This window comes from Aphis gossypii, chromosome 2, assembly GCF_020184175.1.
Source record: "Aphis gossypii isolate Hap1 chromosome 2, ASM2018417v2, whole genome shotgun sequence".
Lineage (NCBI taxonomy): Eukaryota > Metazoa > Arthropoda > Insecta > Hemiptera > Aphididae > Aphis > Aphis gossypii.
In genome coordinates, this window is record NC_065531.1 from 46,276,352 (window position 1) to 46,299,033 (window position 22,682).

Here is a 22,682-nt window from a genome sequence, read left to right on the forward strand (position 1 = left end):
ACTAAGTTTTATAGCTAACATGTTAGCACATTTTATGCATTAAGCTAATTAGTCATACCATATAAATTACAACTTGGACAAGATATTAGTAATCAATCTACCGACAAATTAAATTAATCTAGACATGATTTAATAAATAAATTTATACATTCATGCCCAATACAATCCAAATACCATTTAAAAATAGTTATTATTCAAAGAATTAGTTGACACGTGTTGCGCAGGTGTTTCAACTTGTCCATTTTTAAGTAAAGACAGATCAAGGTTAAAACATAATTAGGTAGAATTGATTAGGTATTTCAATAACAAGTAGGATAACACCAGTTGATACTATCTTAATAAAATTATTTAATATTCTGTTATAAATAAACAGGAATAATAATAACTATATAGTAAATTAACAAATGTCCAATGTATACCTAGTCTTAAATAATTTTTGAAAATGTACTTTATATGTTTTTGTAAACAGATTCAGTGAATAAAAAAAAATAATATACGAGTATTAACAATAAATTATACTATCATACTAATATGATACCTAATTTTTTTCAACTTATTAATTTAACTTTCTAATTTGTTGATTTTATTAACTTAATTTTAACTTTTATCTATATCAACTTAAAACAGTAATTAGTTATTATTTATTATATATTATGCTACTGTTTACTTATTTAATATAGTAATCACAGAAATGAGTTAAGTATAAAAGTTGATTAAATTAAGACTAAAGAATGTAATATATTATGTGTGATATTATATATTTTAGAAGTAATTGAAGATCTTTAAAATGGTTACATTTATTTTATTACTATACACTATATTTTAAGAAAACTTTTTGAAACTGTACATTCTATAATGATTATTTACTTACCTAAAATAATTATATCTAAAAAACTTAATTGGAGTCCTAGATAAAAATTCTATCTTTAAATTTTATTATAAGTCAATTCACTCTATTATAATTTAATAACAACACACTATTGAAATTGGTAATCAAACATTTACTATGTCATACGTGTGTAAGACGGAGACAACGCATGCGAGTACGACCTCCTCCTAATCAACGCTAGTAGATAAGTATAAAAAAGCGAAGATGTTGTGAATAATATTGGAGAATAAAAATATGACAATAATGAGTTTGAATTAGCTTAAAAATTTGATTCTTCAGCGAGTTAAAGTAATCCACAATATTTCATAAAAATATGTAAAACATTATTTTAATTACAATACGTACCTACTCAGAAAGGGGTAAACTCTGGAAGCGGATGAACAAGAACTAACTCCCTCTTAGCTAATCGTGGTTTTTAGTTTTTGCTATATTTAGCAAACTATACATGTTACATTGTCCTAAATTTTATATTTTTCTGTACCAAAACTAGGTACGTTAAATTAAAATGACATCAAAAAATATTAACAGTTTATTCTTCAAATTATCGATTACTATTCCATAGTGCCCTCATCATTAATAGGAATTAATTTTGGTGCAGATTATAAACTTCCCTAGTGATTCATTAAGAAAAATAAGAATGCTATCCCTTATTTTATCCTTTAATTTTTTAATAATGCTTTATTCGAATTTCGATTTTTAAAATTGTTATTTGAATTAAAAGACCATTTTTTTAAATACTTAAATTTTTCATATAATTTAAAAAAGTCCTATGTTAACACACTGCGGCATAAAAATTAATTTATTAAGTGAACACGTCTTTATTAATTTAAATTCTAAAGCAAATGATTTTTTTTATATTGATAGTACATTACTTGAACGAGATTTGTACTTTTGTTCTAACTTTCTAAGGATAACAATCTTTCATGATGGTTTAGCATAGAATAGAAAATGTATATATGCTCAGACTGTAGTGTTTAATTTAGGGAAGACTCATGATTTCGGTCAATACACCTTTTGTATATCTGATCCCGCAAATTTTCATCAAAGAAAAGATTTTTTCCTTTTCTGAATGTAAAACGATTACTCATAAAAATTGCTATGACATTACCGAGTATGGTTTTATAAGTATATAATAATAATGATTATTTTGTTTTAAAATATTGTATACTATTTGTATTGTAATAAAAATAAAAGATATAAGTCAACATAACAAAATAAATGATAAATAAATAATAATAAAGTACCTAAATGAAAAAATAATTATGATAGGTAGTTTTTTTTTAATTTTTATCAACAACTTAAACAACATGACAAAAGTTTATAATGATAGCTTGACTTATTTAAACTTTGATAAAAAAATAAAAATTTTTTTTATTTATTTCAAATTCTAATGTATTAAAAATAAAAAATAGCAAAAATGAGTTAAAACAAATAATTAAAATTAGTTTATAATACTTTTTTCTTTGATATCGAGTACCAACTCGTATAACAACAAATAAATTATATCAATTTGATTTAATTATATAACTCGTTTGCATTTGTTATGAATTTTTCATATTTAATATTTTCTAATAATAAATTATTATTAGTCATTTCGATGTCTAAAATTATTTAAAATGCAAGTTTATTTTGTATGAAATCGTGTGAATGAAAAAATATGCAATGTACAGAATTTTGTAATGCGGAATCGTAAATCACCGAAATTGAGGAAATTAAATAGTACGAACCTATATTCTTTTAAAAAATATTTTAACATACTCCAGAGTCCAGACCCTTTCTTATTATATCCTATTTAGATCTTCAAATACGCACATTTTTTGACACTTTATAATCCCCCTTTGACCCTTCAAATTATTTTGCAATTCAAGCACTGAACTGACTATAATTAACAAATTAAATTATATTAAAACAACTTTACAGATTGCAAAAAATTAATCAACTAGGCCTCATTATTATAATTTTCCAAGTATCATATACTACGTTTATATACAGCAGTTAATAATGCGCATTGAGTTAGTCCGAAAGTTTAGTGCATATAAACGCATTTTTAATTCGCATTAAACTAACGCGTATTTATTATTTAATTCGATTCGTCAAATCTAAATAACTCTTACTTCGGGATTAAGAAATGCATGTAAATGCTTTAATTCGAATATTTTACCTGGAATTCTAAAATTTAAAATTATAAAATAATATAAGAGGTAAGGTACCAATCACATATTTTGATCATGGAATCCAAAGTATAAAGCATGGAATAAAATCATTCGCATTAACTTTTAACTTGATTCTGCATCTAATATTTATATTTGATGTGCTATATGCACCCGCTTCCTAATGCTATTAACTATACTGCATATTATTATAAACTTAGGAATAGACTTATAAGTTATAACATTATTATTGTACACTGTAACTTTGAAACTGCTCATTTTAATTTTGATTTATACACACCAAAATGTTCTAAGTAAAATTTTCTATTCTACTTAATATAAATATTATTTAACCATTTATTTTATTTTATTTATTATTATGATTGATTGTTAAAGTGTTTCAATAGCTTTTATATAATATGAGAAAAAAATAGTATATATTTCTGTAAAGAACCTTAAGAACCTGTTGACTGTGAATAATTTAAGTAACATAATGTGTGTAATGTGTGTCTTACCTTGAATCATTATCCTCGGAAAACGGGAGATCCTTTTTGACTCGTTCCATTTGAATTTTGTCACACTGCAAGTACAGACTCAGGCACTCAGCACTCATAAACGTTAATGCGAAGACGGTTTGGTCGACAATGTTAAACAATGTAACGGCAGACGGACGCAGTGAAAAAATTTGGCGTCGACCGGAATTTATTATGACCATCAGCAACGGAAAATATCATGTTTATACACTTGCAAATATTATATATAGGTACAGCGTTACCGTTCCTAAACAATTTGGACCGTGGTCCAACGAATTCATACTGTGGTATAGTGCGATCAAACAACTACTGTCCATAGGTTTATAGGTTTATGTTACTATTGAGCGGTAATTTATTTTATTATTATTAATTAGTAATATAAAAGGTTGAATTCATTTTTATTGAAAACATTTGAAATACTTTTATGTATATAAAATATAAATTATAATACGTATACCTAATATTTTTGAATTTTAGTAAAATAATAATTATCGTTATTTGTAGTTTAAATATGCAAGTTCATCCAACTTTATAAACTTATAACTTCTATAAACAAAAATTATACTTATATATTTCTTTAGAATTTTTGGTTTCAGTATAAACTACTTATGAACCATTTTCTATTAAATTACCAAGCATATTTTATAAATTTTCAACAATATATAATTTTTCTCAATTTTTGGAAAACAATGCAAAGTGCATCGAAATATAATAAACCCTACTCATTAATAAACTTCTTTGTTCGATAATATGAGTACCGTTTCCTTTTAGTCGGTATTTAAATTATATATAACTATATAAGTATAATATAATATATATATTGTATATATAATTATATAAGACACGGTCATCAGTCACTTATGTACATTATTCACGTACTAGGACTCCTCTTTGTCTTCCATCTTATTATTTAGAATTTCGCATATTTAAATACATAATACATATATATTTTATATAAATCAGTAAAATCTTATAAAACCTTAATGAAATAATAATTGTGTAATCGCCAAATTTTAAATAACGTAAAAAAAACTTTTAAAAAAAGCGGTTTTTAGATTCTAAGCACATATATTATATACTCAAAAATAAATACATTCATTGTTCGTATGAAATTTAAAACTACCTTTTCTCTTTTTACCACACTCACATAGTCAGTGGGTGATATCTACTTCATTTTTTACTGCATATAACAAATAATTTATGACTTATTTTAAGTATGAACATTAAAATACTTAAAATAACTTATTAGTATAACAACCACAGCCTGAGATATAATAATATAATATATTTATATATTAGTCCGCGATGATAACATAAGTTACAATAGTAACTATTGTGCAATACAGCTATTATAGCTTATAAGTATCGTGCATAATGATAATATTATATTAAACATACTTAGATAGGTACCTATACTAAGTACTAATTACTATACATAAACCTAGTTGCTATTAGAAATTCTACAATATATAATATAACATATTATACTATTAAACTAGTCTGTAAAATTATAAATATATTTTTATAAGAACATACAAAATAATATATGTACCTACTATAGGTATTGATTAATGATTATTTAGTAAGTGTCATAAAAATGAAAATTTTTATCAAGACACTAAAATGAATATTTTCCTTTTCTTTAAAAAAAGATTACAAATATTTTATAAAAGCAGGTAATTTTTAATTCGTTATAATAACTATTGTCTATTATACCTAACTTATTAATAATATGGTTCATTGAATTTTAATGAATAATTTAGAAATAATAGATTAGAAAATGCACTAAAATAAAAATAAAAATATTGAGTAAACAGTTTATTTGTTTTATGTATTATACATATTACCTATATTATTTTAATTTTGTGTTTCAGCCCACCCCTTCTCTAAGAAGAGTATTTTCACGTGTGTGGACTTCACTCTTAGTGAATAAATCCGGTAAGGTGCAATGTAAGTAACCTTAATTTAGAATAGAATTTAGGGAAACTAAAGAAAATAAAGAAAAAAGAAAAAATAGAAAAAAAGAAAAAAAAGTAAATAATGATATCAATTTTCACAATATGCCATAGAGTTAATAGAGTAATTACTCTATGTGATATACCTACAACCTACCCGTCTGTTTTTGTCATTCAATATTTTTTATGAATACGTAAATATATAAGACGTATATTACTATTATATACCAATATTGTTTTCAAATATGTGTGAAGGTATTAATTATTATAATTTTGAAAAAAAGCAAGGTCAAGTAGGTACCGCTCTACTGTACATAAAGTGCCGTGTGGATCACTATTATATTATTATAGGAGTGTTAAATTTGAATCCAACGATAGGTATCATTGCATAATGTCTAGTGTATACGACAAACGATTCTGAACGGAGATGATTTGTCAGCCTAGGATATAATTTCCAGTGGTTGGTATAAAAGGTGGTTTGTTTTAATGGCTCAGGAATACACTAAAATTTAAGTTATTTTATAATTATTGTTAGCCAAACTTATGAAAAATCTTGTATTAAATTGTCAACTCTTAGCTACTTATACAAATTTTTTTATGATTTAAACTTACAAAATAATTTTGTAATTTTATGATTTTGACTAATTTGTTGGTCATCCAAAATTTTTTTATCGACTCTTCAAAAATAAATTCGCAGAAAAATCGAAAATTTCAGTTGTCAGTTCAAAAAAGCCATAACATTTAAATATTTTGAACATTTAACCGTGTATATATACCTAACGCTAACATAAACATTTGGTGAAAATTTCAAGTATTTACAATGATTAGCTTTTGAGTTACAATATAAAAAAATCAATTTTTTTGAAAACTGCTGAAAACTTCTTAGGTACTTTTGACCTTAATGATGAACTAGCAACTCTAATAAGCCACTAAGGATATTCAATTGTCCATCGAAAACTACCCCTGAATTTTTAAATTAAAGCATTATTTCGACAAGTTATGGTGTACACACACACACAAAACACATCATGGTAAAATCAATAATAAATAATAATAATAACAAAATATATAAAATAAAATAAATCAACTGGTAGGCAAGTGATATTGTCACCACTGGGTGGATTTATTCTTAAAATGTTTATATTGTATTATACTATATTACAGATTTTTATAGTAGGTACCTTAGAGGCTAGGGCACATTATTTTAAATAGGTACCTACCTGGCTACCTGGTACCTTGCAAATATAAATACTTATTGACTTATTAATTTGGTTTATCTACATTATTTCACGTGTATTTTTTTCACGTCATTTAAAAGATATCTATGCATTTTTTCTACAGGTTAAGTTTGAAGAAAATAATAGAAATGAAAAATGAGAAGTCAGTAAGAAAACATACATTTAATGCAAGAAAAATGTACCTACCTATATAACCAAAAGTTTTCGAAAGAAAAATCGTATCAATTGTATATTATAAAAGTAAATGGTATGTGCCATCTTCTCATTCAATCTTAGACAACACTATGCTTGGTGAGCATTTTACTATTCCAGTATCCTCTACTATTTAAATAGTCTGTAAATCCGTGCGTTTTATATGCAAGGTGTATCGTGCTCACGCCTTACGATTTAAGATATTTTATTATGTGATATCTCATATCTATAACGTTAAGCCGTTAAGGTGATCGTGTAAAATGGAAGAACTGATATGAAAATATAATATAGTCATGGTTATCATTTATAATTCCTTACTTATCACGAGACCGAACTGTATCCATCCTATGGTCTTAAAAATTTAACCCTTTCAGTGCCGAATTATTTTTGCATTTTTTTTTATTATTTTTTACATTTTATTATTTTTCTTTATTGAATAATTATATGACTAAAAAAAAAAAAAAATTTCTAAAATTTTTTTTTCCAAAGTTATTGTACTTTTAAAGTCAAGTGTTCAGTGGTTTCTAAAATGTTAACGAATGCGACAATTAGCGATGTCAATGATTTAGCGTTTGTTTCTGGTAAAACAACTTTTATTTTGTAAACAATACATGATAATATTAATTATAATAATTATAATAAAACAATAATATCAGAAAAAGATAATATTTATACGAAAAATTGATAAACACCACATTTTGGTAACCACTGGAAAAACAAATTATTTAATTCACTTATAACTTCTTTGATATTAATCCGATATTATTTTTCTAAACGTCTTTGGATTCGTCTTTGGATTTGTAATCTATTGGTATATCATTTTAGTACTGATAACGGCAGTAAATAATTTTAACAAGCAAAGACGCATATATGCGTCTATGGCACTGAAAGGGTTAAATGAATTAAATAATTCGTAGTACTCGTGGTAGCTGCAGGTATTTCCTATTCACATTTCACAAGTATGTACAATAACTACAATAATTTAATTAATAATTACTAATATTAGTACTGTGTTAAAAATGTGCCTAAAGTATTAGATTTGTTAAGTAAAATAATCATAAATTTGTTATACACTATAAGCATATTATAATTCTGTACATCAGTATTGTGAATGAATAAATATAAATATAATTAACAGTTATTACATATTACAGATTTACAGAAGTTTGGTAGGTAACAAATCAATTTTTAAAAATGAGAAGAAAACCAAATATTCTTATTACTGGTACGTATTTTATAGTATTTATTTATTATAGTAATGTTATAACTTTTAAGTATTGAAAAATATATGTCCGATTTTTATTTATCTTATGGTTCTTCGATAAATAGTATACATAATAGTTCTATTTAGGTACACCCGGTGTAGGAAAATCAAAACTATGTGAAGAATTAATTCGAAGTGGATTAGATATGGAATGGATTGAAGTTGGTCAAGTAGCTAAACAGTGTAATTGTTATTCTGGATATGATGAAGATTTGGAATGTCATATCCTCGATGAAGACAAAGTAAGTATTAAAAGAGAGTTTATTTTATTATTGATTTGTGTGCAATAATTGTCCTAAATTTTTAGGTGTTAGATGAATTAGAATCAAGAATGGAAGAAGGAGGTAAAATAATTGATTATCATGGTTGTGATTTCTTTCCTGAACGTTGGTTTGATGTAGTATTTGTATTGAGAACAAATAATACATTGTTGTTTGATCGTCTTGAAAAAAGGTTAGTTCTATAGAATATAAGAATTTGTAGAGCTTAGATTCTGAGGTCTATAAACAACTATAAAAATTATATTGGTTTTAATATATTAGCCTTTCATTAGAGGTTAATCTTTGTTGGTAGAAAGTCTCATAACAGTTTTATGCTGTTACTCTTGTGGTTAAAAATTGTATATCAATAAAATTGTGGGTATTTTTGATATAAAGACAAACGTTATTACCTTATTATTTTTAACCATTTATTGTTTATTTTTTAACCTTATGTTATTTATTTTTATTATAATATAAAAAGGATTTAAATTGCTGTGACAGAGTATAATATTGTCTTCTGTATCATAAATAGAGTATATAGTTTCTTCAATAATCAGCAATAGACTGTCACTTCAACCATTATTTAAATAGATTTATTATTTAAAATTTTTGGTTTTTCTTAGATTATCATTACATTTTCCAGGGGTTGAATATCTTATAAAGCGATAGTGAGGTATTTTTTTAATTATATATATAAGCCATACAATTATAAATTTGTGTTACTCTAATGTATATTTGAAATTTTTGTCTATTATATGAAAAAAAAAATACTAACAAATAGATACCAAAAAAGTTTTCTTGTTTCTGACACAATTAATTTTATTTTAATAAATAAATAATAAAAATTTGTTAATTTTTTTAATGTTTTACTTTAAATTCTAGAGGATATTCAACTAAAAAGCTTCAAAAAAATATTGAATGTGAAATATTCCAAACTTTACTTGAAGAAGCTATGGAATCATATGATAACAATATTGTAAATGAATTACGCAATGAAACTTTTGCTGATATGGAACGGAATATCTCTCAAATAAGTGCTTGGGTAAACCAATGGATTAAAGATAATGTTACCAAATAAAATGAAATATAGTTATATTTATATTTGACATTTGTGTGTCTCAGTTTTTTTAATTTATACCTATTATAAAAGAAATTGGTTTTATAGATCCTTAAAATATTATTCATGTTCTAAAATTTTAGCCTACAAAAAATACCTGTCCAATAATATGTAGTAACTACCTAATGTAAATTAAAAATATTTATTCAGGAAATAATTGAAATCTTCTAAATAATCATTAACTCTTTCAAACCACAATCAATATATTTAATTGTTTTTTTAGTTTCTAGAACTGTTTTAATCATTAAACTAAATTATTTCCAAGCAGTGGTGTCGAGTTAAGTTTAAAAAAAGGGTTCCTCCTATTTTTGTAGTTCTATAGAACTGAAGTTGGTATACCCAATTTACAACCACACTCATCATACAAGAACAGTAAAATATTAATACTTAAATTTTCAACACTAAAATTTAAAAATATTTTTATATTAATGCCTTGTTACAGTTTTATATATGTATATATATATATATAATATATATGACAATGATATAATGGTGTTATTGAATATATTTTATCTCACAATTTCAACTAAAATATCGTATAGCTATTCAATTATACACAAATACATACAGATATGGACAACCTGATTATTTCACTAAATTTAGAAAAATTATTCTTATTAAATAAAGTAAAAACATGAGATTTGAAAAAAAAATGATGATTGTTCTCACACCGGACCTTTCAATTTTGGCAAAGTTTGTCAAAAAAAAAAAACAATTTCTATTCTTTTTTTTTTTTTATTAATATATTACTACTTAAAATATAGCTTTTTAATACATTAATACAAAATATGAATGTATAATACACACAATCTATTTGGAAAAAGTTGAATTAAATTTTATTTAATAATGTTCCCATGGCTTTTCTGGTCTTTCTTGATCCCAAGGATTTGGAGACTTGTATCTTGGATCTTCTTCTAAACGTACACCACCTTTCGATAAATTTTCAAGTAATGCCTCGAGCTGTAATTAAAATGTTTCAACAGAATTATAGACTAAGATAAGAAATTAAATAAAACTAAATAATATAGTAAATATAACTTGCTTTACTGTTCGGCAACACTTCATAGGTATGTATCATATCAGAAATACCACACTCCAAACAACGTTGTGCTAACACCTTCCCAATAGTTATGTATGCCATTTTATCTAGAGTGCTAAATAATAATATAAAAAAGATAAATGATATTAAAAAAAAACTAAAAATAACCAAGCATTATCAAATCTTGCATTTCGTGGATATAATTATATTTCATTAAATAACATGGAAAATTTAAAGACAATTTATAAACTAAATAATGAGAATGATATTTACACATATTAAAAAAAAATTGTGTGGTTAATTTTTCGTGAATACAATCAACAATACTTAGAAAGTCATGAGTGCATTTAGTCAATCGATAATATCCACAAATTGTTTTTGGGTATACAAATAAGTATATATAAAGTACAATAAAATATTTAAGTTTTATTGTTAAATCAACTAATAGGTATTTTAATAAAAAAATAAACACACCTGAAAAGCTGTTTGCGTATGGCCCATTCTGCAGTAGTTGCCAGTATTGGAACCATACCCGTATGATGTAAAACACTAGCAGTCACATGTCTTTTACTAGTTGTTACTTGTAGTCTAATAATAAAAATAAATAACATGAAAATTAATAACATACTAAATTACCTGAATAATCTCCAGCACTTTGTGCCCTTACTTATGCCAAAACTCACGACCGGGTTTCTCGAGATGGTAACCGGCTGGTTTATAAGCAATTCTTAACTTCTCCAAATTTCTAGGGTTACGGTTATATACAAATTCAGCATGGCCTGAATCCTCAGATATTGATCCCATACATCTTTTTAAGTTTATATTTGTTACACGGTATAACAGATTTTTTGATTGTCGGCAGACCAACATGTTCACAATTATTTTCCTAATTATTAAAGTAAAAATTGGTAATGCTTGATTTTTAGAATTAAAGGCTATGAACGTTAGCACTTATCACTTTTCAGTCTTCATTACTTAATAAACTTACTATCAAGACTTGAGTTAGTAATAAAATAATATTAGTTTATGGTCAAAAATGTAAATAATAAATACCTATTTTAATTTAGATTTTAAACAATTATTCTGTGTTTTAAATATATGAAAATGATAAGACTGATAAGAAAAATATAAGGTTAAATAGAATAACGCCATTGCTATGAAAGGTTGAAAGATGATTGTTTTGATATAGTACTACTACTCCGAATATCAGTTTCACCGAATGTGAGACTACTGATAGTCAAGAAGTAACATTGTTGCAACGTAAAGTCGTTACCTACTCAGGTTACTCCAAATAATGAATTTATATTTTTTTACTGTCATTGAACTATATAATAACTACTAATAATATTTAATAACAAATAATTATTGTATAGTTCAATGATTAAAACGAGTAAAGATACGTTAAGTTTTGTGCAACTACTTTTTCTAGACGAAACGAATTAGCGCTAAGCTAAAAATATGTAATTATATATTATGGACACTAGCTGAATTTATTACCCGGCTTCGCCTGTACGGAATATGGAACTAAATACAAATATTTGTATAATAAATACTAACATTTTTAGAGTTTAACAATTTTGTAAACATTTAAAAAAGGGTGACGTGAGGACACTTAGAAAAGTATATGGAACAACTCTGTGAAAAAAAATGAAATAAAATTAGAGTTCAATAGCGTATATAAGTATAAATGCATAATCACTATAATCAGGAATGTAGTGCATTGTAGTCATTGTACAATATAGAAAAGGCCTGTTTTTGTATATAAAAATGATATTGAACACATTTAAATAATGTACCTTTTTTGCCTATACTATATGCCGTGCAACTCTTTATGTTTGCGCGAAGTATGAAATATGTATAATGTAAAACAATATATTATTTTTCTTTATATTTTATAAGTTATAACTTATAACTTTATACATACCTACCTTATTTTTGTTAGTATTTACAATTATTCATGGCGTAGTCTTCACCCTGTATAATATATAACGTATTAAATGTGTATATTTAAAAAATTGGCACGATGAGTACGATTACTTTTATTATTATAGTCTTATTTACTACTAATAAATAAATTTAAATAATGGATAGGTATTTTAAAGCATATAACGTTAATATCCATTGTTAACTCGTATAATTTTATTATATACTATGTTTCAAGTTTCAAGTAACATTAAATTATACTCAATTGTGTAAATGTAATAGTGTCTATTTCAAATAAACATATCATACCTAATAGGTATTAAAACAGAATAATATAATATGTGCTTGAATAAATATTTCTAGCTTTAAGCTTAATTTTATCTATTAAATATACTTAACTGAATAATACATATTTGAATAATGTATTAATAATAATAACATTGGTTAGGTTTATCGTATATACAATATTATTTATCGTTGAATTCAAACTCAACAGGCTTGTAATAGTGACGCACTCAACACTAAATATACAGTTGAGTGGTGCTCATTTACCTACTTTTTTTAAATTATATTTTTTACAGTATTATATCATTATTTTGAAGCAGTGATCTGCAATTATTAAAATATTCCTTCACGAAACTAAACCGATCCGTGATGAACTATGATGATGAGTATATATGATGAGGTTATATATATATATATAAAGACAATTTAAGCATAGTTACCGTGACGAGCGAAATATTTGGTACTATTATATACCTATTATGATATTAGTCATAAAAATATTGTTGAGTGCCGTATAATTCATATAATGTCAGTAGACGAACAGAAACTTGACTTCTATCAATACTACATACTACTTCTGCCTGCGTGATACTACTAATTGCGATCAGTGGCCGCCATCGGAGATCGGACCAGACGCGTCCGCTGCAGGACGTTCCACGATAACAGCCGCCGGTGCAGTCTCGCGGACCAGCAGATCTCGACGACGAGCACGACGGACGCAACGGCATAGCTGAAAAACAGGAACAGGAACGGTTCTTTGAGCCGGGCCAGCTTCAGTACCCGGCCGCGGATTTTCTCCAGCGGTAGCACCTTGTTGGAGCCCAAGTGCGTGATCCAGTGGTCGACGATGCCGGTCTCGAAGAGCGTGCTGAGCACGGCGTTGACGGGTTCGGCGAGGTACGAGCCACCGTTGAACATGAACTGCGTGGTGTGGGTGCGCAACAGACAGCCGGGCAGAAACCGTATGGGTATCTTGACCTTGATGCGCTTGGCCTGGGGTATGGAATAGTAGTACATGAACCGTTTGACCTCGAACAGGGCGATGTCGCGCTTCACCACCAGCCGGTCGATGATCCGCTCGAAGTTGGTGGGCGGCAGCAGCTGGAGCCGCTTCATGAACGTCCGCGATATGCGCGTGGTGGCCGTCGTCGCGTTCATTATGTGCATCGACCGCGGCGTGGCCATCGTGATCAGCTTCGAGTCCAGTATCTCTTCCATCCGGGTGAACTCTGCACCGTGCGCGGGTACCGTCATGAAACTGCCCAGCGACGCTTTGTACGCCACGTTGATGACCATGCAGTACCACAGCCAGTGCACCATGAACGCCCGGAGACTGCACCAGACGGGCCGCACGCCCAGCGGCTGGTCGATGGCCGTGTGGTACACGAAAAACAGTACGGAGTCCACGCGGTGCAGCTTTTTCAGCTTCCGAAAGAAATGGAACACTCCTGTATATAATAATCAATTATAAATTTACAAACTTCAATATTGCTACAGTGGTGCAATTTATTATTGTCTTGTTATTTATTATGTATAGCTCCACATTATTTCGTTTATATAGTTTACACATATAATGTACAGGGTTTGATATCGAGAGAATAAATTGGGGTCGAGAAGTTCGTGAACTATATCTATAATGAATCGTGAACTTAATTTTACCCAAACATATAGAGTTACCAAAAATGGTGGTTATATATTTATGATGTCAAAGGGGGGCGGGGGGAGAAAATAAATCCAACCATCGCCGACTAGGCACATAACATTTTTATACAGGTATATAGTATAAATCAGTCGATCGTGACAATTATATTAAAGATTTTTTTTCGGTCGATCACGGGGAGCGATTCACCGATCAGCTATATCACCACACTTTAACCGTCACTGGTTAAATAAATATAAAGTTAGTATAAATCAAAGTTAGTAATTACAAGTTTCTTACCTAGTGATGATATTGATATAATATTGTCCTATTACAGTCAACCAAATTACCTATAAAGACATTCGATTTGGATTTATAAACTAGGCATCTACTACCTATATACTATTCGCTTTATTTTCTAAATTACCCATTTAGCTGATTTTTAAGTTTTTATAGAATTTACTAAGTACTTTCTAGCAACATTTTTTAGTTATTTGCTAATTACTATAATAAAATAATTATCATTAACGTAGTCAATAATATAAAAATGATAAATAGATGTACATATTACATTCTACATCAATAAGATCACCAATCACTTCATCAAGTCAGCTTAATATACTTCTTATAATCACCTATATATAGGTACATAGCTGATGGCTAGGTTACGTATTATATCAAATAGGTACATAATTTTCCATAGTATCATACTACATAATAGTTTTTGCTAATAGGATGAGAAATATTTGTTTGATTTAGGAGAAAGATACTTCTAACTTAATTATGTCATTTGAAATGTAAACAAAACACATAACTAATAATACCTAATATTAAATTAGTAGGTATAGACTGTAGTCACACTCAATACTCAAAACTGTCTTTATAAAAGTTATTTGAGACGACGCACGAAACCCTTTATACAATAATAGTTTATCTAAACATTAAATACCAACCGCTGTTATTTAAACTTTTGGTTGCTTCGATGTACCTAAAGGCCAAAGTTCATACCAGATGGCAGATGCTAAAGTTTTTCGACAGAAGTCCAACTATTCAATTATAGTTTACCCTGTACGGGTATCACCCGATCTAACAACAATAATACCTTATAATAATAACTACATAATTACCGACAACAATTACGAACATCGAGCCAATGAATAACCACCCGATTTTGTCAAACTCGTAAACGTAATTAGTCCAAGGCTGCGGTGGCGGGCCAGCCCGGTACGGAACGGCCCACCCCAGACAGTCGATACTCGTGGTCCGAGCCAGTTCAGTGTTGGTGTTGGTGTCCGCGCTATTGTGCGTGGCGTACGAATACCAGCCGAACGCCAAGTCAGCTTCCTCCGAGTACAGCATAGCCGTTATGTTATCTAACACTTCGGCGCTGTAGTACCAGCTGTACATCTCTGACATGTCACCTTTCGGCGACATGATGACCGGCGTGAAGTTCATGTGTCTAGCCACGATCTCCAGTACCTTGCCACCGACGCCGGATGTGGTCCACGGCGGCTGCTGTGGCGTGCCGTCGCCCGGCCGCAACACCGTGTCCGGGGGATGTTCGTTGCCGGCGCACCGGAGTGGACAGCCGAGCATGTTGCCGGTCTTCGGCTTGCTGGAGAACAGGTCGGCGCCCACCGTGAACCGGCCGTCCACCCAACGGTCCAGCAGAAAAGGCCGTCCCAGCTTGTTGCACCCGTAGTTGGAAAACGGTCGGAAAGTGTATGCGTTCACGCCACCGCCGTCCATTCGGACCAGCCCGATCACGTTTACTTGCTTGCCCACGTCCCAGAAGTGCCGGAATGTGCGCCGAATGTTGTTCATGGGCATTTGCTTTGTCCACACCGCCACGAAGTGACTCCGCTGCTTGGCGTCCAGCATTTGCGTGTACAACATGTCTTCGGCCAGGAACACGAACACACCGCCCCTCGTCTGCTGTTGCGACGGGTCCTGCGTGGTAAACGACGAATACGGCACTATCACTTTGGGGCTCTGCACAGCCATGGCGAATGCGTCCACCACTGCACTGTACCCCGCTGTTTCCGACTGTCGGAAATACATGTAAACGGTCCGTCGGTCAAAGTACGTTCGGGTGACGTTCGCCAGGCAGTCGAACAACTCGGCCGGGGACCCACCGCTGTTATTTTGGGCAGAAACCACCGACATTGAAACCTCGTCGGCTAACGACGTCGTTCCCGCAGCGGCTACGGACGTCGCCAAGTTCAGAAACGATAGCACGACTAATACCATTACCGCTACAGGTCGAATCATTTACAAATAGTCTTGTTCGGGGTAGTTAGCAGTCTGCTTTCGAGGTATGTAACGACTGTGTGCAGGTTGAACGGTGCAAAAAAAAACCGCAACCAAAAATTAATTGTAACGATCGACACTTGAAAATTTAATTGTTGACTTGACATTGAGTAATTAAAATAACGTCATAGTCGAGGATCATAGACGAGACATTTCGTGTGTTGTTGAAATGTAATTAAACATAATGCAACGATTTTGAGGGTAAAAATATGTTTTTGAATGAATATTTATTTTGTTTACCAAGCAGTAAAACAAAAATGAAGTCAGGTGATTAATAATTAATTTTTTTAAATTAATTCACGATTTAATTTGAAGTATGATGGATAAAAAAATAGTATTGTCTTTCTAGCAAAATATATTTTTTTTCACATTTAAAATATTTATAAAATAAGATCAATATAATATATTTATGTATATTTGTAGACAATAAACTAAAACGTTTAGGAAAAATTTGTACAGCTAAAAAAAAATATACAATATAATAATTAATAAACCAAACATAAATATTACATTACTGAACGCGTTGGGAACATTAAACAAACTCTTATTTAAAAATTCAACAATAATTATTATACAGCTTACATAATATTCTCATATTGCACGCCTACTATAAAATAATAATGACTTAATAAAATTATTAACTTACAGATTGTTTTATGTTATTTCGATTAAGACAAACTACAAAGCGAAATTGTAGCTTCACTACTTAAAAACAAGAAACAAAGAAAAATATCATAAAACACCCTGTACATAGTTTACTTTTACTGTCATTATAAGTAGCATACCATTCGTAATTTAATAATAAATTATAAATTAACTAAAATTAACAACATTTTGAATGAGCAAATGTAATTTACTAAAATTATTTTAACACAATTTGAACACTAAGACTTACAACATATATGTACTTAATTTAAGAAGTGTGTAATATAGGTTAAAAATAAAATAGCTGAAAAATTTAACTTAAAAGAAAATAGTAATTATTTTGTATATTATAGAGCAAAAATAATAAAATAAAAGCAACAGAAAAAGTTTGAGCCTTTAAAGAATACAGCTTTCTGAAGGATTTTACAAGTAAAATTGTCTACAAAAAAAATTATGGAGAAAAATTTTATCTACATTTATAAGAAATTAGATTGTTGATATAATGATATCCCATTTCAATCGACCCGTATTTATTTGATGATGAATTTTTAATGTTTTTACATTTACCCTTAAAATTATTTAACTAATTAATATAAATATCCAAAATTTTATTTTTATTAGATTTAGATAAAATTATTTTCTATAATCTTTTATGTATAACTTGTTAGATGTAAAATAAGTTTTTATGAGTATTTACTATTTATATACTATTGCACCCTCTTAGTAAGATTATATAGTTGCCAACAATAATTCATTGAATAAATATATTTGATTAGAGAGCATAATATCACCATAATTCACAAAATGTTTTATAAAACTAACGTCAAATAACTTTTAGAATAAAGTATGTTTTACATCTTTAAGTCTCAAATAGTATTACTTTTTTAAAAAAATATTTAGGATAAAAAACAATAAATAAATGGTCTTTAACAAAAAAAAAAAAAATATATATATATAGTAATAAGAATAGCGAGCACCAAACATATAGTACAGCAAAATAAAAGTAATTTTAATTTACAAAAAGTTAAATTTCATAAGTTTATTTAATATAAAAATACCTGGTATTTTGTAGCAAAATTATTTTACTAATATTGTGTAAAACTTATGTATATTTAAGTCATATTGGTGATTTAGTTAAAACAAAAATAAAAATGTCACCTTGATACTAAAAAAATAAGTGTGATAAGCATGTTGGCCTATGAAACAGATGATATCGCATTGTGAGGCGATCCCATGGCACACAAAACTTTGTCTAACCATTGTAATGGTCCATTTAAATGTATTTCAATCCAACAAGGTGTGCTGGTAACGTCTTGTCGATGATACTCTGCACCCCAGCCCTTCACAAATGACATCCTATACAGATAAATAAATTTAAATTTTATACTACAAAATTAATATCAGTAATATATTATTTAGTATTTACCTAATTGTGCACATTTTAGTGAGCTCAAATACCGCTTCATAACCAGAATTTACAGATTCTGTGAGTAAAGTTGCAAATTGTTGATTATTGAAAATGCGTAAAGAACATCCAGCTGGTATCTTACACACAGTTAATGGATGAAAATTATGATGGTGATTACAGTTACGTGACTGTACAAACACGGCAGAATCTGATAAACATTCTGCATATACTTCACCGCCAATATAATGTAATTGAATGCCTAAATTAAATTTAAAAAATAGATTTAAAACCGATATTTAACTATTTATATTGTTTATGATATTTCAATGTAGATAAAACTCAACACTTAAACAGAGAATAGCAATTTTAAGTCTTTTATTGTAATTCAAAAATATTTTTGTTGGACAATTTTGTATATTATTATATTTTATACTAATGTTTATTCATAATTTATACCGTATTACTAATAGTAAAATAAATTATTAAAATAATTAATACTTAATAACAATAAATTTATGATATTGGGCTAAAAGATCGTCTCTTCTCAGAATTGTTATTTGCAAACATTGAATTCAAAATTTATACATCCATTACAGTGACATTACTCCTAATATACAGAAGAGCAGTAACTTACTCTGTTTAAATTTTTTTTTATTTTATTTAAAAATGTGAACATTTGAAGTTTTCATTTATTTCAAAATAGTAAGCCATATAATATATTCATTAATATTGTTTAATTCTATTAATATTACACAGTTTAAATTCTATGATCTATATTCATCATGAAGGTATGCATATTGAATATTTAGTCATGCAAAAGTTATTGAATTAAATAATCAACAAGTGAAATATAAAAAAAATTAACACTAATCAGATGTGTATCTTGAGTATATTTATACATATTACCTCTTCCAATATGTCGTCTTGTGTTTTCAATTGTTTGATTTCGATTAACATTAGAAAGTTGTCCAAGACAAAATCGGTTTAAGTTATTACTTGGGTTAGTGAAACCATCCACAACCACAACAGGAGATTGGCAATGAAAAAGTTCTCCAACTCTACTATTTAATTCATAGTACGCTATGCTTGCCCAACTAGCTTGTTCCTAATGGGTAAATAATTTTTAGTTGAGTTATTTATTAATAAATTTAATTACAAATGTTATATTTTACCTGATACATGACTTGTGTTCCAGATGCAGGACTCATAGCTTTTTCATCAGGCCCAGGAGAACTTCCTATTTCTAAAAATATTTTAAATAAAAATATATTATAAATTCAAGATTTAATTACAATTTATGTACTTACCTGATAGTGCGCTGCTCTGAAAGGGACTGTTTGGTGGAGGACTTGATGATGGAGAATTAGGTCCTTGATTATAATTATTATACTGAAGATTTTCTGGCATTTGACGAAACATCATAGGGGGTAGTTGACTTTGTCTTGGTACCAATACAGGAGGTAGGACTGAAAAGTAAATAATAAAATTTGTACATAAAAAAAAACAAATATTGTAAAATTAAATTATTTGAACATGTACCTAACTCATACGTATAATTAATTTTTAAAACCAAATAACTGATAAGTATATTAACTAAAATAATTTTGCGAGTATGATCATCAATTGACATTATCGCTTTCAATTTTATAATACATGAATATAAATATTTAAATTTAAAATCCACTTTAACATAAATGCAAAAGTCTACTTGTAAAAGACACTATGATTATATTAAATGTATATAATTAGTAGTTAATATTAAAAATTACTACCAATATTAATTATAAGTACTGTATTCAGAGGAGATATTGAAACAAAAATAATTTAATACAATGTTTTCATTCAATACACGACTAAATATTGCTTAATACTTGTATTAATGACTAAACCAGCATAATATTATTACACAAATTGGGATTAACTTACCAGGACTTTCAACACGTTTGTAGTGATAAGGGTTAATACAAACATCTTTCTGTTTGTTTTGAGTAGAGAATGGAAATTGACAATGGTCAAGCGGTTTAAGCTCGTGATGGGTTTGGAGATCTGGCCATCGCCATACACGGCAGTATATGACGTGCGGTAAACTCTTACGATGCGACACCTGAACGAAACAAGACACATTACAATAATATGTACACAATACTTATTTGACACGGGCAAGAAGTTTAATCGGAGAGTGCGGTCATACCTGCAATCGTCCGTCCAGACTTCTCGGTATGGTGACGCACTTGCTCGGCTGTCCTGGACAGCTGAGCGCTTTTTCCAACTCTTCGATAGCGCCTTTGGTCTTCTTCAGTTTCTTGACGAGCGCATCGACGGCCTTTTCGGCCCATTTCTCCTCTTCGTCACCCTGCTTCCAGCCCAACAGTTTCTTAACGGCCGGGCTGGTAAACGAGAACAGGCTGTTTATCGACGAAATCGTCGACGACGAACGGCCCGAATCGAACTCGTCCACCTCCATTGAACGGGAGAGCGTGAAACGCAATAAACGACGCACACGCACGGAAAATATTCGACGAGTCCAGTGTCACCGGACAACGGCGAGTGTCCACTTATTATTATATTATTTATTTATTGTTATTATTGTTGTTTCGGGGGAAGAGAGAAAGGAAAACGCGCATCATTGATTAGAATCCAACGGCGGACGGTGGCGGTCGTTCGGACGGATACGTTCCGGAGCGAACCGCGGCAACGCTGTAACGGAGTGTTACTCGCGCATTTGTTACGGTTCCCGTACGGCGCGTTGTGCTGCGCCGTTGCCGGATTTTGCGTCTCAGCAGGTGTACCGCGCCGTCGTCGTTTTCGGGGACGTGCCTATCGCGGATCGTTGATTTCAAACCGCGGCCACTGGTAACGACTGGAAACTTTTACCGGCCGTCACGCGCACGACGGCGGCGGTACGGTTTTCGGACAGCGATGCCGCCGGTACGATGATACGGCCGCGCGCGAGTCCGTGCCGGGACAGTGATCGCGGTCGTCGTCCACCGCAGCCGTCGTGTATGAACGCGCGTGTGCGATCGACGATCTCATGCGAACGTGTTGTACGCGATAAGCGTATGTACTATGTAGTATTGTGTTATGTTGCGGACAAGCACAAGACGTGTCGCCGGCGATAAATTCTCTTCCTCACTGCAGTCGCGGTAAGCGAGAACGGACTAGTTTCGTACGCACGCGCGAGATCGAAGTGGGTATACGACTCGTATCAGCAGCAGGTATATGGGTACCATGCCATAGGTACTGTAGGCACTACACGAGCGTACCTCTCGCAGACGTGACGGGTGGGAGCAGCCGTCTGGCGCCTGTACGGTCCAGTCCGATTTTCCCTTTTTTTCCTCTCCATTATATATTATTATTATATATATATATATATTATATATTGTATTTTAGATAATATATAGTGATACGAGTGTATACGACAACAATATTATATGACGTATAGATAGGTATACGACATTATGCATGTCGTCTGCACTCTTTTTTTCATACCCCGATAATCCGCCCACCCACCCGGGTGTATTATTTTAGTATATATTTTGTAGAATAAAATATATAAATAATAATTTTTACGCGTCTATACGCTTCCGGCCGGAATCGACCGAACGAGACATGTGTATTCATAATATGTTCCTATAATATAATATTATGCACTTCTAATGCACCCTGCGCGCATTCGATATTGACCACGTGGTGAGATTTGTTGACCCGTTCTGCAACCGCTGCAGTTGCAGTTCCCGCCGCTGCCCGCTGCTGTATTGGAAACGACCGGAATTCGATTTTAAAACAATCTGTTCGACAATTAATGTTTGTCGCTCTTCGGCCATCGTCGTTATGT

The 22,682-nt window shown here is 30.0% G+C and overlaps 4 protein-coding genes across 5 annotated transcripts; 1 reads left to right on the top strand and 3 right to left on the bottom strand.

The window, feature by feature from the left end:
• The first annotated feature begins 7,231 nt into the window (after positions 1-7,231).
• Positions 7,232-9,587, top strand: LOC114119056 (adenylate kinase isoenzyme 6). 2 transcript variants are annotated; one of them, XM_027980514.2, is made up of 6 exons: positions 7,232-7,318; positions 7,851-7,916; positions 8,112-8,182; positions 8,309-8,463; positions 8,529-8,674; positions 9,364-9,587. In XM_027980514.2, exons 3-6 carry the CDS (start codon positions 8,152-8,154, stop codon positions 9,557-9,559), a joined length of 528 nt encoding a protein of 175 aa, XP_027836315.1. In that variant the 5' UTR covers positions 7,232-7,318; positions 7,851-7,916; positions 8,112-8,151; the 3' UTR covers positions 9,560-9,587. The 2 variants fall into 2 exon arrangements, with proteins under 2 accessions (XP_027836315.1, XP_027836316.1); XM_027980515.2 differs by lacking the exon at positions 7,232-7,318 and having other exon boundaries at positions 7,849-7,916; positions 8,299-8,463.
• A 726-nt stretch (positions 9,588-10,313) lies between these two features.
• On the bottom strand, positions 10,314-11,737 carry LOC114119054 (39S ribosomal protein L18, mitochondrial). The gene is made up of 4 exons (XM_027980513.2): positions 11,305-11,737; positions 11,112-11,225; positions 10,641-10,752; positions 10,314-10,558 (listed from the first exon to the last, which is right to left on the bottom strand). The coding sequence occupies exons 1-4, from the start codon at positions 11,505-11,507 to the stop codon at positions 10,439-10,441; spliced, it is 549 nt and encodes a 182-aa protein (XP_027836314.1). The 5' UTR covers positions 11,508-11,737; the 3' UTR covers positions 10,314-10,438.
• A 135-nt stretch (positions 11,738-11,872) lies between these two features.
• On the bottom strand, positions 11,873-16,993 carry LOC114119076 (uncharacterized). The gene is made up of 2 exons (XM_027980543.2): positions 15,612-16,993; positions 11,873-14,293 (listed from the first exon to the last, which is right to left on the bottom strand). The coding sequence occupies exons 1-2, from the start codon at positions 16,753-16,755 to the stop codon at positions 13,440-13,442; spliced, it is 1,998 nt and encodes a 665-aa protein (XP_027836344.1). The 5' UTR covers positions 16,756-16,993; the 3' UTR covers positions 11,873-13,439.
• Positions 16,994-17,131: 138 nt separating this feature from the next.
• On the bottom strand, positions 17,132-22,027 carry LOC114119059 (protein mothers against dpp). The gene is made up of 7 exons (XM_027980519.2): positions 21,039-22,027; positions 20,774-20,951; positions 20,155-20,313; positions 20,020-20,090; positions 19,754-19,952; positions 18,866-19,106; positions 17,132-18,795 (listed from the first exon to the last, which is right to left on the bottom strand). Exons 1-7 carry the CDS (start codon positions 21,309-21,311, stop codon positions 18,636-18,638), a joined length of 1,281 nt encoding a protein of 426 aa, XP_027836320.1. The 5' UTR covers positions 21,312-22,027; the 3' UTR covers positions 17,132-18,635.
• Positions 22,028-22,682: the final 655 nt, after the last annotated feature.

Excerpts from the sequence above, each read along its gene's own strand:
- LOC114119056 (XM_027980514.2), top strand. The coding sequence starts at position 8,152 with ATGAGAAGAAAACCAAATATTCTTATTACTG. Across the intron at positions 8,183-8,308 it reads ACCAAATATTCTTATTACTG|GTACACCCGGTGTAGGAAAA; the intron begins GTACGTATTTTA and ends AGTTCTATTTAG. Across the intron at positions 8,675-9,363 it reads TTTGATCGTCTTGAAAAAAG|AGGATATTCAACTAAAAAGC; the intron begins GTTAGTTCTATA and ends TTTAAATTCTAG.
- LOC114119054 (XM_027980513.2), bottom strand. The coding sequence starts at position 11,507 with ATGTTGGTCTGCCGACAATCAAAAAATCTGTTATACCGTGTAACAAAT. Across the intron at positions 11,226-11,304 it reads GGTCGTGAGTTTTGGCATAA|ACTACAAGTAACAACTAGTA; the intron begins GTAAGGGCACAA and ends TTTTATTATTAG. Across the intron at positions 10,559-10,640 it reads AAGTGTTGCCGAACAGTAAA|CTCGAGGCATTACTTGAAAA; the intron begins GCAAGTTATATT and ends TTTTAATTACAG.
- LOC114119076 (XM_027980543.2), bottom strand. The coding sequence starts at position 16,755 with ATGATTCGACCTGTAGCGGTAATGGTATTAGTCGTGCTATCGTTTCTG. Across the intron at positions 14,294-15,611 it reads GATGTTCGTAATTGTTGTCG|GAGTGTTCCATTTCTTTCGG; the intron begins GTAATTATGTAG and ends TATTATATACAG.
- LOC114119059 (XM_027980519.2), bottom strand. The coding sequence starts at position 21,311 with ATGGAGGTGGACGAGTTCGATTCGGGCCGTTCGTCGTCGACGATTTCG. Across the intron at positions 20,091-20,154 it reads TCAGAGCAGCGCACTATCAG|AAATAGGAAGTTCTCCTGGG; the intron begins GTAAGTACATAA and ends AAATATTTTTAG. Across the intron at positions 19,953-20,019 it reads GAACACAAGTCATGTATCAG|GAACAAGCTAGTTGGGCAAG; the intron begins GTAAAATATAAC and ends TTTACCCATTAG.